Source organism: Pituophis catenifer, unplaced genomic scaffold, assembly GCF_029215685.1.
Source record: "Pituophis catenifer annectens isolate HBS135680 unplaced genomic scaffold, rPitCat1.0.hap2 SCAF_7, whole genome shotgun sequence".
Taxonomy (NCBI): domain Eukaryota; kingdom Metazoa; phylum Chordata; class Lepidosauria; order Squamata; family Colubridae; genus Pituophis; species Pituophis catenifer.
In genome coordinates this window covers 60,607,987-60,628,662 of record NW_027256887.1, presented here as the reverse complement: position 1 = coordinate 60,628,662, position 20,676 = coordinate 60,607,987, and the positions used below count along the sequence as shown (strand labels likewise).

General features: G+C 38.0%; 1 protein-coding gene across 10 annotated transcripts in view; it reads left to right on the top strand.

Annotated features, from left to right (window-relative positions):
• TNRC6B (trinucleotide repeat containing adaptor 6B) overlaps positions 1-20,676 on the top strand; it is a 142,259-nt gene that overhangs the window by 57,784 nt on the left and 63,799 nt on the right. For all 10 annotated transcript variants that reach the window (XM_070947217.1, XM_070947214.1, XM_070947210.1 and 7 more), the window contains 2 exons: positions 7,933-8,020; positions 12,361-12,382. In XM_070947217.1, coding sequence (XP_070803318.1) covers positions 7,933-8,020; positions 12,361-12,382 — 110 coding nt within the window. The remainder of the gene's footprint in view (positions 1-7,932; positions 8,021-12,360; positions 12,383-20,676) is intronic.

Genomic DNA, 20,676 nt, shown 5'->3' with positions numbered 1-20,676 from the left:
TGTTTTGCTTTATTCCATTAGCTCAAATAATTTTTTACAGTTTGTAAAGACAAAAGGTTATTTGGTAAAACTATAGCTGTGACTAATTTAAAAATTACACAAATGTTAACTGATTCAGAGAAATGATGAGTCTTCACGGACCTTATTGTGAACTGAGAATAAGTGAAATTCATTGTTGTGAGGAACTTGGGTGGGAACTGAAATATATTTCTATTCAGCTTGCTCTGTTTGGAAAGATCTAGGACAGAGACTTATAAGGAAGGATTAAGGAGAATTGAACTCAAGGATTTGAGAATTGAATTCATGACCCCTGCAGAATGAAAAACTAGATTACAAGTATGGAATGAAGGTTTACATATTTTAAAATAAAATTTACATATTTTAAATAATTGAAGGATATTTTTGAACAGTAGATGAAGAAATTAATTTTAAAAGTGTCTTCCTCTAAAGATAGAACAACTCTACCTGACAAGATTGACATTGACATTGAGTGAGGGGTTCTTGCCTCCCGCCTTGAAAGAGGCGGTGGTGAGGCCCCTCCTCAAGAAGCCCTCTCTGGACCCAGCTGTTTTAGCAAACTATCGTCCAGTTTCCAACCTTCGCTTTCTGGCGAAGGTTGTTGAGAGTGTGGTTGCGCGACAGCTCCCCCAGTACCTGGAGGAAACCGTCTATCTAGATCCGTTCCAGTCCGGCTTCAGGCCCGGGTACAGCACGGAAACGGCATTGGTCGCGTTGGTTGATGATCTCTGGAGGGCTCGGGACAGAGGTTGCTCCTCTGTTCTGGTCCTATTAGACCTCTCAGCGGCTTTTGATACCATCGACCATGGTATCATGCTGCGCCGGTTGGAGGGGTTGGGAGTGGGAGGCACTGTTTTACGGTGGTTCTCCTCCTATCTCTCCGACCGGTCGCAGTCTGTGTTGGCTGGAGGGCAGAGGTCGACCTCAAGGCACTTGGTTTGTGGGGTGCCACAAGGGTCGGTCCTCTCACCTCTCCTGTTCAACATTTATGTGAAGCCGCTGGGCAAGATCATCCGTGGTTTTGGGGTGCAGTGCCATCTGTACGCTGATGACACCCAGCTGTACATCTCCACCCCAGACCACCCCAACGATGCCCTTGAAGTGATGTCCCGGTGCCTGGAGGCGGTGCGGGTCTGGATGGGGAGGAACAGGCTCCGACTCAATCCCTCCAAGACTGAGTGGCTGTGGCTGCCGGCATCCCGATATAGTCAGCTGGTGCCATCGCTGACTATTGGGGGCGAGACATTGGCCCCCACGGAGAGGGCGCGTAACTTGGGTGTCCTCCTGGACGCATGGCTGTCTTTAGAAGAGCATTTGACGGCCGTGGCCAGGGGGGCTTTCTATCAGGTTCGCCTGATACGCCAGTTGCGCCCCTTTCTGGATCGGGACTCCCTATGCACGGTCACTCATGCCCTCGTTACTTCCCGCCTCGACTACTGCAACGCTCTCTACATGGGGCTCCCCTTGAGGAGCACTCGGAGGCTCCAACTGGTGCAGAATGCGGCCGCGCGGGTACTTATGGGGGCGGCATGGCGCTCCCACGTGACACCTCTCCTGCGCGAGCTGCATTGGCTTCCAGTGGTCTTCCGAGTGCGCTTCAAGGTGTTGGTTCTCATCTTCAAAGCGCTCCATGGCTTAGGACCCAGTTATTTACGAGACCACCTTCTGCCTCCGATAACCTCCCACCGGCCAACACGCTCCCACAGAGAGGGTCTCCTCGGGGTGCCGTCTGTCAGGCAATGTCGGCTGGCGACCCCCCGGGGAAGAGCCTTCTCTGTGGGGGCACCCGCCCTCTGGAATGAGCTGCCCCCAGGGATACGACTAATCCCGGATCTCCGGACCTTCCGCCGGGCCCTGAAGACGTTTTTATTTCAGCAAGCCGGGCTGGGTTAAAATTTTTTTAATTGGTGAATTTTATGGGTAACGGGGTTTTAAATTGGTGAAGCCTAAGATAATTTAATTCTGTTTTAATGCATTTTAATATTTGTATTGTGTGTTTTTAATTTTGGCTGTTCACCGCCCCGAGTCCTTCGGGAGAGGGGGCGGTATAAAAATTTAATAAATAAATAAATAAATAAATAAATTGATTTGAAAGTGAATTTAAAGAGACAGGCTACAAAACTGACATGGAAAAATATGCTGCACTGGATATTAAAAAAAAAAACATCCAGGCAGATGTCTTAATAATTAAAAAAGATATGCAAATAACAAGCCAAGAGAATGATCTGGATAATTTTTCTATATTGGATTTACAAAAGAGGCTTGTTAAAGCTTTGAAGAATTTTGTGAGATGGGACAAAGAAAAATGAAAAATCAAATTCTAGGACATTATTGGAAGAAAGTAAAGATAAAGATTGTTTAATAAAAGGAAGGTACATAAAGTTGGTTTATTTGATCAAGGTTAAAAGATATGTTTTGTTACCTCTAGTAACCCTTAATGGACTTTTTGTTGACATCAGAACTGAAATGTCAAGGCTTTATGAATTTGTTTATAGATAAAAAAATAATTTTCTGCACTTTTTTCTTTTCATTTTTTTTAGTTTGCATTAGTTTTTACTGTAATTGTAATTTTTAATAAATTTATCATTAAAAAAAGAAAGATCTGTGATGGTAGATTTTAAAATACCCTATGAGGAAGATCAGTATAAAGCAATAAACTGACAAATGTTGCTTCATGCATTTCTGTCTCGCTAGTTGCAGCAAGCTTTGTAAATTTTGGCTGTTCCAATATGCTATGACTTCATCAAAATGGAACCTTCTTCATATTAAGTAATTTCTCTACAAGTTGTGTTTGTGTGCATTGTCTTTTCAACATGCCAGGGCTGTGAAATACTATATTCGTCAAGGATTCAACACGATGAATATTGTCTGAAATTTTCCATTATTTCTAACAGATCTTTAAAGACAGTTTGTCACCTTTGTTAAACCTAGGGAAGAGACTTAAAGATATAATGGCTCTTGATTTTTAAAAAAACATTTCTTTTATCAGCACTTGTTAACTATTGTTAAAGAGGAATAATTTTAATGCTTCTAAATTGCATTTACAATTAAGTTGTAAAAGAATTGTACTGAAGAATGATAATGTAAATGTGAATATCTACTGGACATGTCTATGGAGATTCTCAATCATCCAGGTCATGGTTGTCCCAAAGATGCTTTTTCAAGAGGCAGTTGGACTTTCTGTTGTTGTTTTTTTTAAGACGTTTCACTTCTCATCCATTCTTGGAACCAGAAAGTCCAGTTGTCTCTTGAAAAAGCACCTTTGGGACATCCACTGGACATATGGGCATTCATTCAGTGACTGTTTGAAGCTAAAGCAGTGCTGAACAAAGGAACTTACAACCCATGCCCGAAGTTACAACTATTGCCCTGTGGTCATATGATCAGAAGTCAGGCTCACCTGCATGACTAGAGACATTCCAATCCCATTATCTGCTTATCATTCCTCATCTCTGTCATGCACTCTACCACATACCCCTGCTGCCCACCACCACTGCCCCTCATTGACCACATCTAACCTTTGTTGTCTTCTTCCTTCTGCTGGTGGCCTGGGATCCAAGCACTGGGTGAGTGTGCAGCCTTGAGAATAAGGTGAGGGACGCAGTGCAACGAAGCCTTGTCTGTTGAAGGGAGCTTGCCAGACATAGCTAGGAAGGAGGCAGTGGCATGGCAAGGTACGGTGCACTCCATCAACGGCCAAAGCAGGAGTGTCAGCAGTGGCTGTCTTGGTGAAGGTGAAGGTTTTATGAAAGGCATTGTTTGGGGTGGGCAGAATGTGGGGAAGGGGAGGGGCACAGGCTTCTGGGAGACATTTGTGCACTTTGCAGCTTGTGTGGCAAGCACTCCTGGAAAACAGGCATAGGGTTGTAAAATCTGCACACCACACAACACCTCCCATGATGGCTCAACCTTCACCTTGGGAACCATTGCCGCCTTGTCTGATGACGGAGGGGGAAGCAGGGATATATGTAGCATTGCGGGCACCCAAAAGGATAAAAATGGGGAAGATAAGCAAGTGGGAGGAGTTGAAGTGAAGACAAATGTGGTAAGATATGAGACACTTGAGGTCCTCGCCTAACAACAGCAGTTTCTTAGCTTATGTAGGGAAGTTCCAGTTCCAATTGTAATCATAAGTCGACCACTGCCCAATTTAAATTGTGTTTAAATTTAAACTTAAAAATGAAAAATGGATATTTATAAACATGTTTAAAAGATAAGTAAAAGAGCCCATCTTTATATCAATTATTTCAAATATACTTTTTTTAAAATTGTTTTAATGTGCATTTTCCTTTGTTATACATAATGTTTCCATTTCTGCAACGGCAGTGTACTGTCTGTATCACATCTCTTTTAAATACAGTTTTATACACACCATAATTATAACCATTTTTCTCATAATATGAAAATAATACATACAATGTAATCTTTCCTTCTAATCGCCCGATACAATCTAATCTACACACACTTTTATTGATCGTCTTTAATTATAAATTACTAACTTCTGCTTCTATTCTCTTACCATTTATAAAATAAGTCCCAAGTTAAATGGTACTCTGTTTCATCTTTATCCTTAATTTTCATCGTTAACCTGTCCATTTCAGCACAATCTAATATTTTCCTTATTACATTTTCATCTATAGGTATACTTCCATTTTTCCAATTTTGTGCATGCAGAATTCTCACTGCCGTTATCACATGTAATATTAAATATGTAGTTCTTTTATTATATTTTCCCAGTAATATACCTAGCAAGAACTTAAACTTAATATACTACTTAAAGATGGAGATTAGAAGGCTCCTTTGGATTTCTGCTAGGAAGCAACATTGTATACTTCTTTGGGTTTCCCTTCCTTCTATGTACTTTGTTTTTTCTAAAGAAAAAAGTAACTGCCTGAATTTCAGAGGTGGAGCAGAATTCTAGGAAAAGATAGGGAATTTGTGGATAGGGAATAAGTATTGTTGTTACTCTCAGGAGTTTCAGATTCTGTACCACTCTCCTGTATAATTCCTTCCTTCTTTCTCTCCTTCTGTTTAAATTAATGATAACATCAACATAGCACAGCACAGCAAGATAAAATAACAGTAAAAATATTTTTCATGGATGTGTGTGTGTACACAGAGGAATCCCCTGAGCTATAGTATAGTACAAAGCTGCAGTTGCCCCAGGAAGCCTCCACCACCCTAACCAGGCCCAGCAGTACAGTGCAAAGCTCAGGAAGCCCCAATCACACAGTGCAAAGTCCCAGCCACACAGTTTCAGGTACCCTCAACTCTGAGATCACTGCCGCCCTGCACTCTACAGCCACAGCTAATCTCTGTCTTCTTGCTCTCTCTGCTGACAAGGCATGTCTGCACAGGGCCCTTTGCAAAGCAGCTGCTGGCCAAGTGAAACTGTGTTCTCCAGTTCCAGCAAAGAAACTGCCATGTGTGACCTTTGGAAAAAAGCCTTTTGCAATCAGCAGCTGCCTTGCAAGGGACCAGACTACGCATGCTTGTCAGCAACCAGAGTGAGAAGACAGCAAAGGTTAGCTAGGGTGACTGGGATCTTCGAATGCAGGGAACCAAAAAGGCATAGTTGGAAGGAGATAGGTGGGGGAGAGTTGAATCATCCCTGTAGTTGTAACTGCAGGTTGACTGTCAAGCATCAAATAGTTGACAATCGATCACATGACCGGAGGGTTTGCAATAGATGTAACTTTGGGGAGTGATCATAAGTCCCTTCATTTAGCACCACCATAACTCAAACAATTGCTGAACAAATGATTGTAAATCAAGGACTACTGTGTCATCCTTTAGTCTCTACAATGTTCAAGGGAGCATCTACTGCTTGAGCAACATATTGCAAAGTCTACATCAGTTTGAATAAGGAAAATTTCTTAAATATAGGATAAACATTCCCTAGCAACCCTTTTTTTTTCCTGGTATGCCTCTATAATATTGCCTTCATCTCAATCTCAAGCCATATTGGAGATAGCTTAAACTATCCTTGGGTGTTCCAGGATTAAAATGGTGTTAACTTCCATAAGACAAGAACATTCTTTATCAATTTCATGGTGTGCAGACTCTATTGTGAGTTGCTATTTGTAACAGAACAAAGTGATCCTATGCAGTAGGTTCAGTTTTCTTGCATTCTGTTTTAAGAAGAGGGGGAGTTTTCACACTGAGCTCTTCCACTGTACACCCTACCTACTGGACTCTGCAGATTATCAGCCTGTAGTTTCTGGAAGAGTAAGAACAGTAAACCCATACTCAAAGCAAACACACATGGCAGATAATCAATCCTTGGTGTGGAAGATCAGTAAAGGAGGAAAGGGTTTTTTTTCATTACGGGGCAGCTTCAAAGATCGTCTGCTGGTTGAGCTTGTGACAGAAGGTTTAGTCTGTACTAAATCAGCATACCCTTGAGAGAAATGTTGCCCAGTAAAATGGGAGAGAACGTTATTCTTCAATCCCACCTCTGTTGGCTGTCTGACGAGAGGGGGTCACAGTGGATTTAGCTTGAAAAGAAGTCTGCCAGGAGCTGATTTTCCAAGAGGCCCACTAAAGTAGTGCTGATATTGGCATACTGTTTCCCACCATCTAGTCGTATTCAGAAAAGAGGAATGCATGCATCTCACACCTGAAATTAGAACTCAAGTTACTTGCTAATAAACCAGACTAGAGGTAGGATATGAATTGACAGGAAATGTTACGACTGCCAGCCCAAGGGTGGGTGGGTAAGCACTTTAACTGAACCATAGAGAAGTGACAACATGAGGTAAATTTTCTCTGTGGAAATGTATACTTTAAAAAAGAGATTCTCTTTTCTGTGTTATGTCAGACTCGGGGCAGGCCAGTGGTGAAATCTAAAATTTGTTACCACCAGTTCTGTGGGCGTGGCTTGGTGGTGGTGACTGGGTGGGCGTGGCCAATTTTTTTTTTTTTACTTTTAAAACCATTTTTTACATGTAAAACTATGTAAAAAATGCTTTCAAAAAGCTCTGACGATCCCAGCTGAGTTGCCTGATCATCAGAGGGTTTTTCAAAAACCACCTGCTGATCAGGCAACTCAGCTGGGATCGTCAAAGCCATTTAAAAGAAAAGTTTTTTTTTCTTTTAAATGGCTCTGACGATCCCAGCTGAGTTGCCTGATTGGCAGGCAACTCAGCTGGGATCGTCAGAGGCATTTAAAAGAAAAAAAGCCTCTGATGATCGTGGGCATGGGGAGCGGGGGCAGGGATTTTTGCTACCGGTTCTCCGAACTGCCCGCCGCCATCGCTACCTACTCGCCTGAGCCACTCTGAACCAGGAGCATTTCACCCCTGGGACAGGCGTATTTTTGTGGCTTCTCTACCACCACTATCCTGCCTCAGCTGCTGCTATTTTGTTTTACTGGCTTGTTCAGTTGTTTCATATCATTATATATATATTTAAATAGTGTAGAATATAGTAAAATTGAAGCAATATATAAATAATTAAAAATAAATATTTTTAGTGGTACCATTTCAATATTAAAGAGGAGAATCCTGGTGATATTCTGGTACTGAAAGCATGTTAGGAGCATATTTCCTATTGGAGTATATTTGCCTGAAGGTAGTAATATACATTGATGGAGAAACATCTCACAAAAATAAGTACTAATTATGTTTCTAGTTTGAACCTGCCAATTTTAAAAATCAGTTTGAAATTAAGAAAATACAAACTGCATAAGTTATCTTTTCTTCATGCTTCTAATATACATTGAGTGTAGGCCAGGATGCTGTAGAAATGAAGGTAATTAAACAATTCTATCAAAGTTTTATCTTAGAGCAGCTAACCCTATAATTGATTAAAGCATTTCTATTTACATAATATAGAGTCAATATTGCAATATATTAGACTCTTTGGGAATAGATCGCACACTTAGGAATAAGTTCTAATTTTAAACTTTAACAGAGAGAAGGAGCAAGAAAAGGAAGAACAGTTAATGGAAGACAAGAAAAGAAAAAAAGAGGATAAGAAAAAGAAGGAATCTACTCAGAAGGTAAGGGTATTTGGCTCTTTGTCATTCAGTATTCATTTTTTATAATCGGCAGTTCACTTAAAATAACTGCCTCTATGCCCTCTACCATGTTCTACTTTGTCCTGCCTTCATTCAGTTTTGTGCTCACAATAAAAAGCCTTTGAGTACACAAGATACCTCGTGAATTTTGCATAAAGCCAAGTGATGGTTTGCTATGTATATTTTTCTGCTTGTGTGTTTATCTAAAAACACCTATTAATTATTCTTGTGAGTAGGTAAGTTGAATAGAAAAGGTGAGAATATTGCTTTAAAAAACCCAATCTAGAGAATTGGTTTTGGCCATAGGATATACTTGAAGGGGCAGCCCTTTATATCTGTACATTGTAATATATTTTAATTATTAGTTATGTAATAATTAATAATAAAACATTAGTTATTATTTTCTTACTTTTCTTAACAAAAGGTTGTGAACTAATGCAGGTAGTCCTTGACTTAAAGCAGTTCATTTAGAGACTATTCAAAGTTACGACAGCACTGAAAAGCTACTTAGGATCATTGCAACGTCCCCACAGTCACATGGTCAAAATTCAGATGCTTGACAGCTGACTCATAGTTATGACAGTTGCAGTGTCCCATTCCCAAGGTAATGTGATCCCTTTTGTGACCTGTCTCTGGAAGCCACTTAACAAACACATTACAAACTTAACTACTGCAGTGATTCACTTAACAACCATGGCAAGAAATGTTGTAAAATGGGGCAAAACTCACTTAAGTGTTAGCAGCAGAAATTTTGGGATCAATTGTCATAAGTCGAGGACTACCTGTAATCCATCCTGAAATAACTATAAAAATGATTTATTAGCAGAAATATCCCCTCTTTTTGGTAATATTTCCAGAGCTCCAGAATGGGATTTTTTAAGAGGTAGCCTTATCAGTGTGTGATAACACTGATTTCAAAATATTACTTTAATATGTAATAGTTGTTTCACAGACTGAGAAAGATTCAAGAGTTGCTTTTGTAAACAAACACCTGTAGGCTTCTTTGTTTTTAGTAGAAAGAACCACCTTTTCATTGGTTGATAGCTTTTATAGCTATCAATTACTCTATCTTAGCTACTTTGCATTTATAACAACTACTCATTGCATTCTTCTAATTTTTCAACTGTACCTGCATCAGCATAAAATAGCTCCTACATGCTATCTAACCTGACATCTTCTGAGTCTAACCCGAGTTGTTATTTTCATACATTTTTACTATAACACCTTATGTTATAAACCAGGAGTGTCAAACTCAAGGCCCACAAGCTGCATCCGGCCACAAGTGCCTAGATTTGGCCCGCGGGGCCGCCCTGGAAACAACAAAGGACCGGCCCACAGTGTCTCTGCTAGCGAAAACTGAGCTTGGGAGGGCCGTGCACAGCAGGTCCGCGCCCCTGCATTTGAGAATGCAAAAAAGGGACAGGAAAAGAGAAAGGGAAAGAGGAAAGACAAAGAAAAAGATGGAAAGAGAGCAAGAAAGGAAAAAGAAGGAAAGATGGGAAAGAAGAAGAAAGGAGAAGGAAGAAAGAAGGAAAAAGAAGAAAAGGCAGGGAGGAAGGAGATAATGAGAGGGAGGGAGGGTCTGAGGAAAGTCCTGCTGTAGCACTTGGCCACCAGAGGTGGCCCCAACATGAGTGACGTCAAGTTGGCCACGCCCACCCTTGGCGCTCCCCGAGGTACAACACAATGCTGATCCAGCCCTCAATGAAATCGAGTTTGACACCCGTTATAAACAATTGCATAACTATATGCAAAAGCATTTTGAACAGGGAATATGGCCTTCCAAATGCTACTAAGGTAGCTCCCTGCATCCTTTAATACTTAATAGCTGGACTGTTCAGAACTATAGTTGAATGGTAGCACATTTTCCATCTTTTTGCTTTAAATCATTGTATAGAAGTTGAAAATGATTTAATAATTTGAGTATTTATTTTTTATAGTTTTAGTTTTATCTTAAATTTATGTAGTCCTGGGTTCCGAACAGAAAAACTGGATATCAATCAAATCAATTGCACAACCTCTGCCCCCACAGGATGAAAACATACAGCTTAGTTGTGAACAAATGTTGATTTTCTGGCCATTTCTTCAACAGAAACAAGTCAGTAAACTTACAGATAGTCCTTGACTTATGACCACAATTGAGCCCAAAATTTCCCTTGTCAAATGAGAAATTTGTTAAGTGAGTTTTGCCCCATTTTACGAGTTTTCTCGCAACATTTGTTGCATGAATCACTGGGGTTGTTAAGTTAGGAACACAGTTGTTAAGTGAATTTGTCTTCCCCATTGACTTTGCTTGTCAGAAAGTTGCAGAGGGGGATCATGTGACCCCGGGACACTGCTACCATCATAAATACAAGTGTCTGAATTTTGATCACAGGGATGCTGCAAAGGTCATAACTGTGAAAAAGGTCATAAGTCACATTTTTCAATGTCGTCATAACTTTGAACGGTCACCAAATGAACTGTTGTAAGTCAAATACTGCCTGTACAAAATTGAGGGATGGACTCATTGTTTTCTATTGTTTTCTATTAAAAACAAAGTTCCCTAGTCTTTAATTTGTATGATGCATTAAACAAATCAAACAATCCACTGTAAATTCTCCCTGTACCCACTTATGGGAAGAGTAACATATTAGTTTGTGGTTAAATCATGATATAAATGACACTATTAATGACTCAGTTTCCTGCCTTTTTTTTCCAGTTTACTTTATTGTGCTCTAAATTAAGTAAATTATAGTTACTACTGCTCTCCAACCATGATTGGTAAACATACTATATATCCGTGATGGCGAACCTATGGCACGCGTGCCAGAAATGCCACACAGACCCTTCTCTGATGATATGCATGCCGTCGCCCCTGTTCAGCACCGCTGCGCATGCGCGCACACCTCCCGCTAGCCAGCTGGTCTTCATGTCTCTGCTGCGCATGCGCGGGGGGTGTGGCGCATCCGTAGGGCCCATGTGTGCATGCGTGGGGGGCAGGGTACATGCGCAGGGGTCGCACACGCATTACATTTTGGGGTTTCAGGTGTGCGTGCTTCAGGCACTCGGTCTGGAAAAGGTTAGCCATCACTGCTATATATCATACTTTTGAGGTTAATGGTAGTTATAATTTTTCAATTGGGATTTCATGGCAAATTATGGTAATTCAGAAATGAATGAAAGAGCAGTCATCTGAACTGACAGTGTATCCTGACTTTTTTTTTTTTATGGTTTGGGGGAAAAGCAAGCATTAATAGTGTCTGTAAATTGTGGCTTATTGCAGTGAAATCTTTACAATTTGTATTAATTTAAAAATCTATGGTAATGGAGTTAGAATTATAATGTTTCTGGTTTAGCAGTTAATTGTTGAAAATTAAGAGACAATCAATTGGCTTGTGGTAAGATATGTACTACACTGGGAGATGGATTGTGATTCAAGATATCATATTGAGGTTAGAGAGAAAGTAGCTATGGGCATACTGTGCTGGTAAATGTCTAAGTCAGTAGTTCTGATGTAGAACTTGTAGTCTGTGGACTCTGGCGGACCATGATGTCATCATAGGGGGTTCGTGAAGGCTTGAAGAAATATTATGATTTAAATCTTGTTAAGCCTTGGTGGTCCATGTCACAAAAGGTATTTAATGAGTGGTCATGCTGAAGAAAAGGTTGAGAACCACTGCTCTAAGTGATTTATATAGCCTGCATATTTAACAATAGCAGTAACTAGATTGCATTTATATCTTCCCCTCCTATTAAAATGAACAAAGTTTAGGATAAGCGAGATTGGATTTTTATATGGATGGTTTATGAACAGATTTCTATTTTGGTACTAGTTCTTTAATCCTACATATATATATTTTATCTGCTTCCTGATGAATTGAATAGTTTGGTGAAAAAACAACACCTTCAGGATTTAATCTATATCGCCACACTCCATAGCATAGTTCACTTTTGTGTTTATATGTTTTATATGTGACCTTTTCTTCAGGAGGTCAGATCAGCTTAATTGGGATTGGTATGCATTTTATCACCACAATAACACTCTGTGAGGTGGTTTGAGCTGAGATTGAATGGCCCAAAATAGAATTGAATGTGGGGGTCCCCAGTCCTAGCCCAGCATGATAATAGCTACATCACATTATTAAAAGATGAAAGTTTTTTTAAAAATGCATATATACTACCGGTATCTCTACTGATAGAAATAATGAGTTGCCTGACTGAAATTTTAATATTGGCAGGTACCACTGTATGTTTTAGTATTCCACCTTTAGATAATAATATTTAAAAACTATGATAACTTACGAAAACTGAATAACTTTTGTTTTTATTCTTACTTATAGGTCACAGATCAAAAAACCAAAGGTAAGAAGCTTTAATTTTTCTAAAACTATAGCTTTTCTTGCTATTTTAAGAAATCTTACAAAAATTCTTCATATCCCACATTTATTATTTTTATATATATCTCAAAGCAACGAACATACCTAATACAACTTCCGCCTCCTATTTTACCCGCAAAAGCAACTTAGTGAATTAGATTGAAAGAGGGTAACTGGCCCAAAGTCACCCAGCCAGGTTTATCCTTATGATAAAGCCTTTATTCTTATGTAAAGTACTATTGTGTTAATTGAATATAGAACATTTTTTCTAAAATATAAAGGAGAAATGTTTTGTTCTTCCAGTCTTTGAAGAGTGCTACTTTATTTTCATTTGTTTTTCCATTCAGCCACGTTCAATTCTTGGAGACCGCCTAGAGAAGTCCCTGCAGTTTTCTTGGCAAGCTTTTTCAGAATGGTTTGCTATTGCTTCCTTCCAAATACTGAGACAAAATGACTGGCCCAAGATCAGCTAGCTAGCTTTGTGTTTAAAGCAAGATTAGGACTTGCAGTCTTCTCAATTTCTGGACCACAGTGCCTAAAAATAATTGTTTTTAATTGAATAATGTAGTTGTAACTTAGAAAAAGCAACATTTAATCCTATTTCTTCTCAGGTTTAACAGCGCTTTAATTTATTGAGAATTAAGAATAGTTCTTTAATTTATTGGGAAACATTGCTGAATGGCTTGGAGAAAAATTCTAAATTAACCAAACTGAAAACTAAAATGCTTAGCTGATATAGGGTGAGCACGGCCTACCTTTTAAAACATGAATCCTAGGTCTATGGGAGTCATAGTTCCCATTAATCATAATTCCCACAAATATATTTACACATGATGTTGGAGTCACTTAAATTAAAAAACTAAAATGTGATAGTCTTATTCAGACAAAACAAGCCCAGAAATAAGACTCTAACCAATGCTGGAAAGAAAATAAATTCTTAAAATTAAGCACAGTTCTATGTTCTAGAACAGTTTTTGATTCTGGATATCTGGACACTTAACCATGATGAAATGCAAATCATTTCACTCTTGATTAAGACATTAACTATGTTTATTTATTTGGTAGGTAGATCTTGAATTTGGTAACACCTGCCTTACTTACAAAATGATTGAACTTCAAAGAGTTTCATGTGGGATTATCTGAAAAATTTCCAGATTGTTCATGGTGTGACAGTTAAGGATTTTACAGAATCAGATAATAGAGGCTGTATAACAAGTCTACACACCCGTGTTAAAATGCCACGTTTTTGAGATGTAAAAAAAAAATCACTTCAGAATTTTTTCCATCGTCAATATAATATATAAGCTATACAATTTAATTGAAAAATAAGCTAAAATGTTTTAGGGTGGAAATGACAATAGCAAACATATTTGGTTTCATAAGTGTGCACACTCTTAAACTAATACTGTGTTGAAGCACCTTTTGCTTTTATGACAGAATTCTGTCTTTTGGGGTAGGAATGAATCAGCATCAATAATATTTTATTTGAGAAGTCTTTTTTGATTCATCCATGAGTCAATTTCATAAACATATCATGAAGAACAACCAAATTAGTTGTAGAAGCCATCCCTTCAAATATCAAAAGAAGTCCTTTTGTGTTATCTAATACAGACGTTGGCACTTTTTCTTAGCGAAATTCAATTTGTTCTTTGATCGTCTGCTAGGATATTAAACTCAAGAGGTGCTTTTCATGGGAATTCGATGTTTGCTTTCCAACATAATCATTTTAGCTCTCCTGCTTACAATCCATTTTTAACGTTAAACCATTTAGAGCAGAAATAAATGTTTTAAATAATTTATAACATGTAATTTGCATTTATTGTAACTTATTACAGTATAATGATTTATTAAAAATGTAAAGATAGCCTCTAGACAAACTTCATTAACTAAGAGGTGGGTTAGAAACTGTTACCTGCTGAGATGTAATCATACCCAATGTGACTTAAAATGCTTCATAATTATACTGAAAAGAAATATTATCCTGTGTAAAGGATGTACTATAAGGTACATCAATTTACCTCTTTAAACTCATTTATCACTTCATTTCTTATTTTACTGAGACTGAAGAGATTCTTTGAGGCTTCTTCATGACTTGTCGAAATAATATGTCATCTCACTATTTATGACCAGATTATTTCTGAACATGTTTTGTACTACCGTGTTTCTCAGAAAATAAGACCAAGTCTTATTTTCTTTTAGACTTGAAAATAAGCACTTGGGCTTATTTTTGAGGCGGTCTTACTTTTTTTGAGATGCAGCAGGCTAGACTCAGTGAGCTGGATGCACCATCGCCTCCATTCCAAAACCTCAGCGTTTGGAAGGCTTTTTGCCAAACGGGAGGAAAATGGGGAGGGAATTTTGCTGCCTGTCATCCATTCCTCAAGCTCCGCACAGATTAAGAGAAGGATGGCAGGCAGGAAAATTCCCCTCCCCATTTTCCTTACGTGAGCCTCCCAAAAAAAGGGAAAAAGCAAAGCAGCTGGCCGTGGAGCTGCCGGCTTCTGGGAAGTGGCCCAACAAGCAGAAGTGCTGCGCCCAGAAAGAGAAAGGCAAAAGCTGTGTTTGCAGTGCCCCAAGGGGCCAGCCAAACAGTTCTGCCCACGCCGCCATTCGTGCTGGCCACGCCCATTCCCCTGGGATTATTTTCGGGATAGGGGTAATATTAGGCCCACCCCCAGAAATTCAGTTTGGGCTTATTATTTTGGTGGGTCATGCTTTCGGAGAGACAGGGTAATAATTCAAGCTGTACAATTCTGTTTTCTCTGAATACTAACCTTCCCATTTTATTAACTTATTACCCTACTTAAGTAGGATACCTTTGAAGATTTTGATAAAAGATTATCAAAGTTATTTCATGTTTATGTATTTTTAAGATTGTGTCAAGATGTGTAAGCTTTTTTAAAAAAAGTAAGTATTCATGCATTTCTTATTTCTGTCTCTACTTTTTAGTCTGAATTTGTCGAATGTTTTAAACATTTTAAAATCATAAAATGAAAAAGTGTAAGATATTGAACACATAAAAAGGTTTTGTGTATACTTTGCAGAATCCAATCTAATACAAAGACAAAGTTAAAAAATAAGCTATATTTCTAGTTACAAAGTAGTTCTTTCTTACAGTTGTTTACAGTATATTTGCCCCACTTAAATACTATGGTAGAATATAGTCTGGTTTCCCAGGAAGGAGGGCAAAGAGACAGGAGAGCTTGGAAAATTTGATAGGCAATAGGAGGATTTAAACTGCTACTCCTTATAATATATCTATAGTTATGTAGATGATTGCTTTAGTCTGGCAAGCATCTGTCTCTAGATGAAGAACAATAAATGAAACTATTCAGAAGTAATGCCACATGTCATACTTTGTTCTTGGTCCTGACAAATACTGATAGAATAAACATTTTTTAAATACTTTCTGTAATGAAAAACAAAACAAATCAGGACTTCCGGCGGTGACGTCATCATGAAGGGGGTGAGGAAACGGGGCTGCCGTTTCTGGAACTCCAAAACTCTCTATTAGAAGCTCTTTGAGAGCACTCCCGATCCCGTAGAGATCGGGAAATAAAAGGGGAAGTCTTGAAGCCCCCCGGCGCTGCGCTAGTGTCGGAGGGGATACAGGACGAACCTCTTTAAGCTGGTGGAGAGAAAGTCGGCCTCAGGGTGGATAGGAGCGATGGCAGCCGCCTAGAGTGAAGCCAAGAGTGGATAGCAGTTTCGAGTGGTTGAGCGAAGGAGCCCCAGACGGAATATGCGAACTACACAGAGAAGCGCGGACTGAGGTGGGTGCAAAATTGACGGATTAACTAACAGCGGCGGACTAAAATAGAAGCGCAACAAGACGTAAAGAACAACAGTGTGAGGAAGAAGAAACCCACAGAGTGACTAGGCAATATCGGAGGACTGATAACTCTAGGACTCAGAAACGGTGGTGGAGAAAGACGGAGCCAGAGAAGGAGATAAATCGTACAACCTAAATAACAGCGAGGGCTAAGAAGAACTTAAAGGGTTTTAGAAGTGCCTCTGGGACTTAAAAACAGAGTGGCGTTAGCAGCAATCGTAGAGAGAAAGACTAAGATTCGGGGGGAAGAAAGACTGACACGAATGGACTACAGGAAATAGTTACATTTACAGCCACTCACGAGATCGGAGAAGGTACGTTAAGTACTACTAAGGAAAAAAAACTTTTCTCTTACTTTTATATTTAATAAATTGCTTTTTTATATGTTAGATAGTCAGTAAGATAATGAAAAACATAGGGGGGGAAACAGAAATTATATTATAACTTTGAAATATATAGGTCTGGTGAATTCATAAAATTTGAAAAAGGGGAAGGTGAATGAATTATAACCTAGATTGATTGAAAATACTGTAAAATAAGAAGTGAAAACTTGTAAAATAATAACTAAGTAATGTTAAGTGATTAGTAATTAATGATAGTGTGATCAAAGTGTGGAAACTCCATAAGGGAAACTAGCGACTGAAAATTATATGTTAGTGTGGGAAAGTTTTACACGAGCATTAAAAAAGTCAACAATATCTACCATAAAGAAAACAGAGAAAAAACCAGCTATAAATACAACAACAATGGTGGCATCACCACTACAACAAAAAACATTAGCATGGTAGGAAAAGAAAAGGAGAAAGAAAAACCGGAATTGACACTAAATGTCATGCAAAGCATGTTTTCAATGATCCAGGAAACACTGTTAAAAACACAAGAAAAAATGGTAGAAAACCATGAAGAAATGAGAACATTCCATGCAGAGATTAAAAATGAAATTGGAGAAGTTTGGGAGGATATTAAAAATATGAATGACAAAATTGGAGATATCCAACAATCAATAACAGAAAACGAACAAAGAATCAGAAAAGCAGAAACAAAAATAGACCAAGTAGAGACAAAAGTAGAGGCAATGGAGCAAAAAGCCTTTCAATTAAATAAGGAACTGTCTGACTCAATAGCAGTGCTCGAGATGGAGAAAGCTTCATATATTCTCCGTTTTCAAAATATAATAGAAGAAAAAGATGAAGACTTGGGAGAAAAAATGGAGGAGATAGTGTCAGAAATAATACAAAAAGACAAACTAGAAATAAAAGGAGAATTGGACAAAACATACCGCGTACACACAAACTATATAAGAAGGCACCGCCTGGCGAGAGAAGTACATGTCAGATTCTCAAAACGATCAGTTAGAGACGAGGTATATAGGAAATCTAGGGAAGAAATGCTGACATATAAAGGAAAAGAAATCACAGTCGTAAAACAAATACCCTGAAGAATCAGAAACCAATGTCAAAAATACCTGTTTCTAACAACCCAACTGAACAGATATAAAATAATGTTTAGATGGTTAACTCCGGAAGGGATCTTGGTCACCTGGGAAGACAAAAAACAGACACACCAGAAAAGTGGGGGAATTTTATAACGTGCACTTTAACCAGGAGGAAGAACAGGAAAGTAAAGAAGAAACAGAAAGTAGAAGCCAGGAAGAAGAACAAATAGAAGTGGTGCAAGAGAAAGAAGTAAGGAAAAGCCAAGAGAAAGAAAGGGAGGAAAGAGAAAGTGCAAGAACAAAATCACGGATGGAAACAAGACACACCAAAAAACAACTACATTAGGTAATGGAAGAGGCAATGAAACTTTTTTCTGTAAATATAAACGGACTAAACGCACCGAAGAAAAGATCTCAAACATTTACAAAATTACGAAAATTAGGAGCAGATGTGATACGCCTTCAAGAAGTACACATTAAAAAAGGGTACCAAAAAATATTAGAAAATCCAAAATTAGGAAAATTATATACATCCCTGATTCAAAAAAAGAAAAGAGGAGTAGCGGTTTACGTAAAAGAAAGAATAGATTCGAAATTATTATATGCAGACAAGGAAGGCAGAACGGTGATGGTTGAGTTAGTACTAGAAAACAGGAAAATATTATTAGTAGTAGTATATGCCCCTAACCAAAGTCAACAGGAATTTTTTAAGGGAATACATAAAAAAATAGTAGAATTAGAATACGAAGATATTTGTCTAATTGGAGATTACAATGCGATAGTAGATGTGAAAAAAGATTATAAAAGTGGCAAAAAGAATAAGAGAAAAAAAGAAATACTCTCAAAAGAATTTTTTCTACCCCATGGAAATAAATTTGAGAGATGTTTGGAGGGAAACACACGAAGATGAGAACCAGTTCACTTTCTATTCTCACCCTCACCAATCCTGGTCCAGGATTGACATGGCCTGGATGACTGCGAATATTAGAACCGGGGTAAAAAAAATAGAAATAGAAGTAAATCAATGGGCAGAAAAAGGGGAAATTCAATATAGCAGGGAGGTGAAAAAAGAAATTATCCAGACATTTTATGCAAATCTATATAAACAAGAAGAAGTAGAGGAAGAAAAGATAAAACAATATATAAAAAGATCGGATATGCCAGTAATTACAGATGAACAAAGAGAAATGCTAAACAGGCCAGTAACTAAGATGGAATTGGAATCTGCACTGAAAAAACAAAAAAATAACAAAACACCAGGGCCAGATGGGCTGCCGGTGGAATTATATAAAACTGTACAGGAAACAATAGGAGAAACTATGTTAGAGGTATATAACGAGGCTCTGGAGAAGACAAAAATCCCGTTAACCTGGACTGAGGCAATAATCACAATCATACCCAAAGTGGACACGGATCATCAATTAATTCAAAATTATAGACCAATATCCTTATTGAACACAGATTATAAAGTATTTGCAATAATTATAGCGGAAAGAATCAAAAAAGTATTGAATAATTATATTCATCTGGACCAAAATGGATTTCTGCCGGGCCGCCAAATTAAGAACAATATGAGAATAATAATAAATGCACTTGAATATAACGAAGCACATCTGGAGAAACAAGCTTCATTGGTTTTCCTTGATGTCCAAAAAGCATTTGACAACCTAAATTGGAAATTTTTAAAGGGGCAATTAAAGAGTATGCAATTAGGAAAAATTTTTGAAAAAAACATAGGATAAATTTACACAAAACAAATAGCAAGAGTAATTTTGAATGGCGACACGACAGACCAATTCGATATAACAAAAGGAGTTAAACAAGGCTGCCCACTGTCTCCATTATTGTACATCTTAACACTGGAGATCTTGTTAAAAAAAATTAGGGAAGACCAAAAATATTAAAGGGTTAAAAATAAGACGAGAAGAATACAGGGTTCAGGCTTTTGCCGATGACCTTGTATTTATAGCAGAGGAACCATTAGAAGTAGCACCAAAATTGTTTAAGAAAATAGAGGAATTTGGAGAGGTGGCTGGACTAAAAATAAATTGAAATTAATTGAAATTAATAGTAAAAAATCTTATGAAGAATCAAGAAAAGGAATTGGAGAATAGTACACAAATTCAAATAACGAAGAAAATAAAATACTTAGGGATCTGGCTGTCACCAAGAAGCTCATCAATAAAAGAAAACAATTACGACAAATTAATAATACAGATAAAGATTTGGATAATTGGAGAAACCTACAGATTTCACTAATGGGAAGATTCTCCACTATTAAAATGAACATCCTATCAAAACTATTATATTTATTTCAGGTCGCTCCAATAAAATTAGAGAATTATTTTTTTTGAAACATTGAATAAGATAATGTCCAAATTCATATGGCAGGGGAAGCAACCACGAATTAAAAATAAGCTACTCCAAGATACAAAAGATAGAGGAGGAACAGCACTCCCGGATTGGGAACTCTATTATCAAGCGGCGGTGTTATGGGTAAAGGATTGGATGGAATTAAAAAACAGCAGGATATTAACTAATGAAGGCCACGAACTACAAGCGGGCTGGCACTCCTTTCTATGGGATGAAAGATATAAAACACATATCTATTTTAAAAGACACACAATTAGGAATACAATACTACCAATCTGGCTAAAAATTAAAAAACAACAGTATACAAAAATTCCGATTTGGCTATCACCATCAGAAGCAGTAAGGCACCCAAACTTAACAGAACCTAAAAATATAATTAGATACAAAGACTTAATTGATCATCAAGGGAAACTGAAAACCAAACAACAATTAGAAATAGACCTAAATAGAGAAATCGACTGGTGGACTTTCACACAGATCCAATCTAAACACAAGGAACACATAAAAATATATGAAATTTACAGAGAGAAACAAGAACTAGATAAAATTATATTAGACGCAGAAGAGAAATTAATTAGTAAAATTTATAAATTTCTACTGTGATACAAGATGGAGGAGGAAATAGTGAAGAGTACGATGA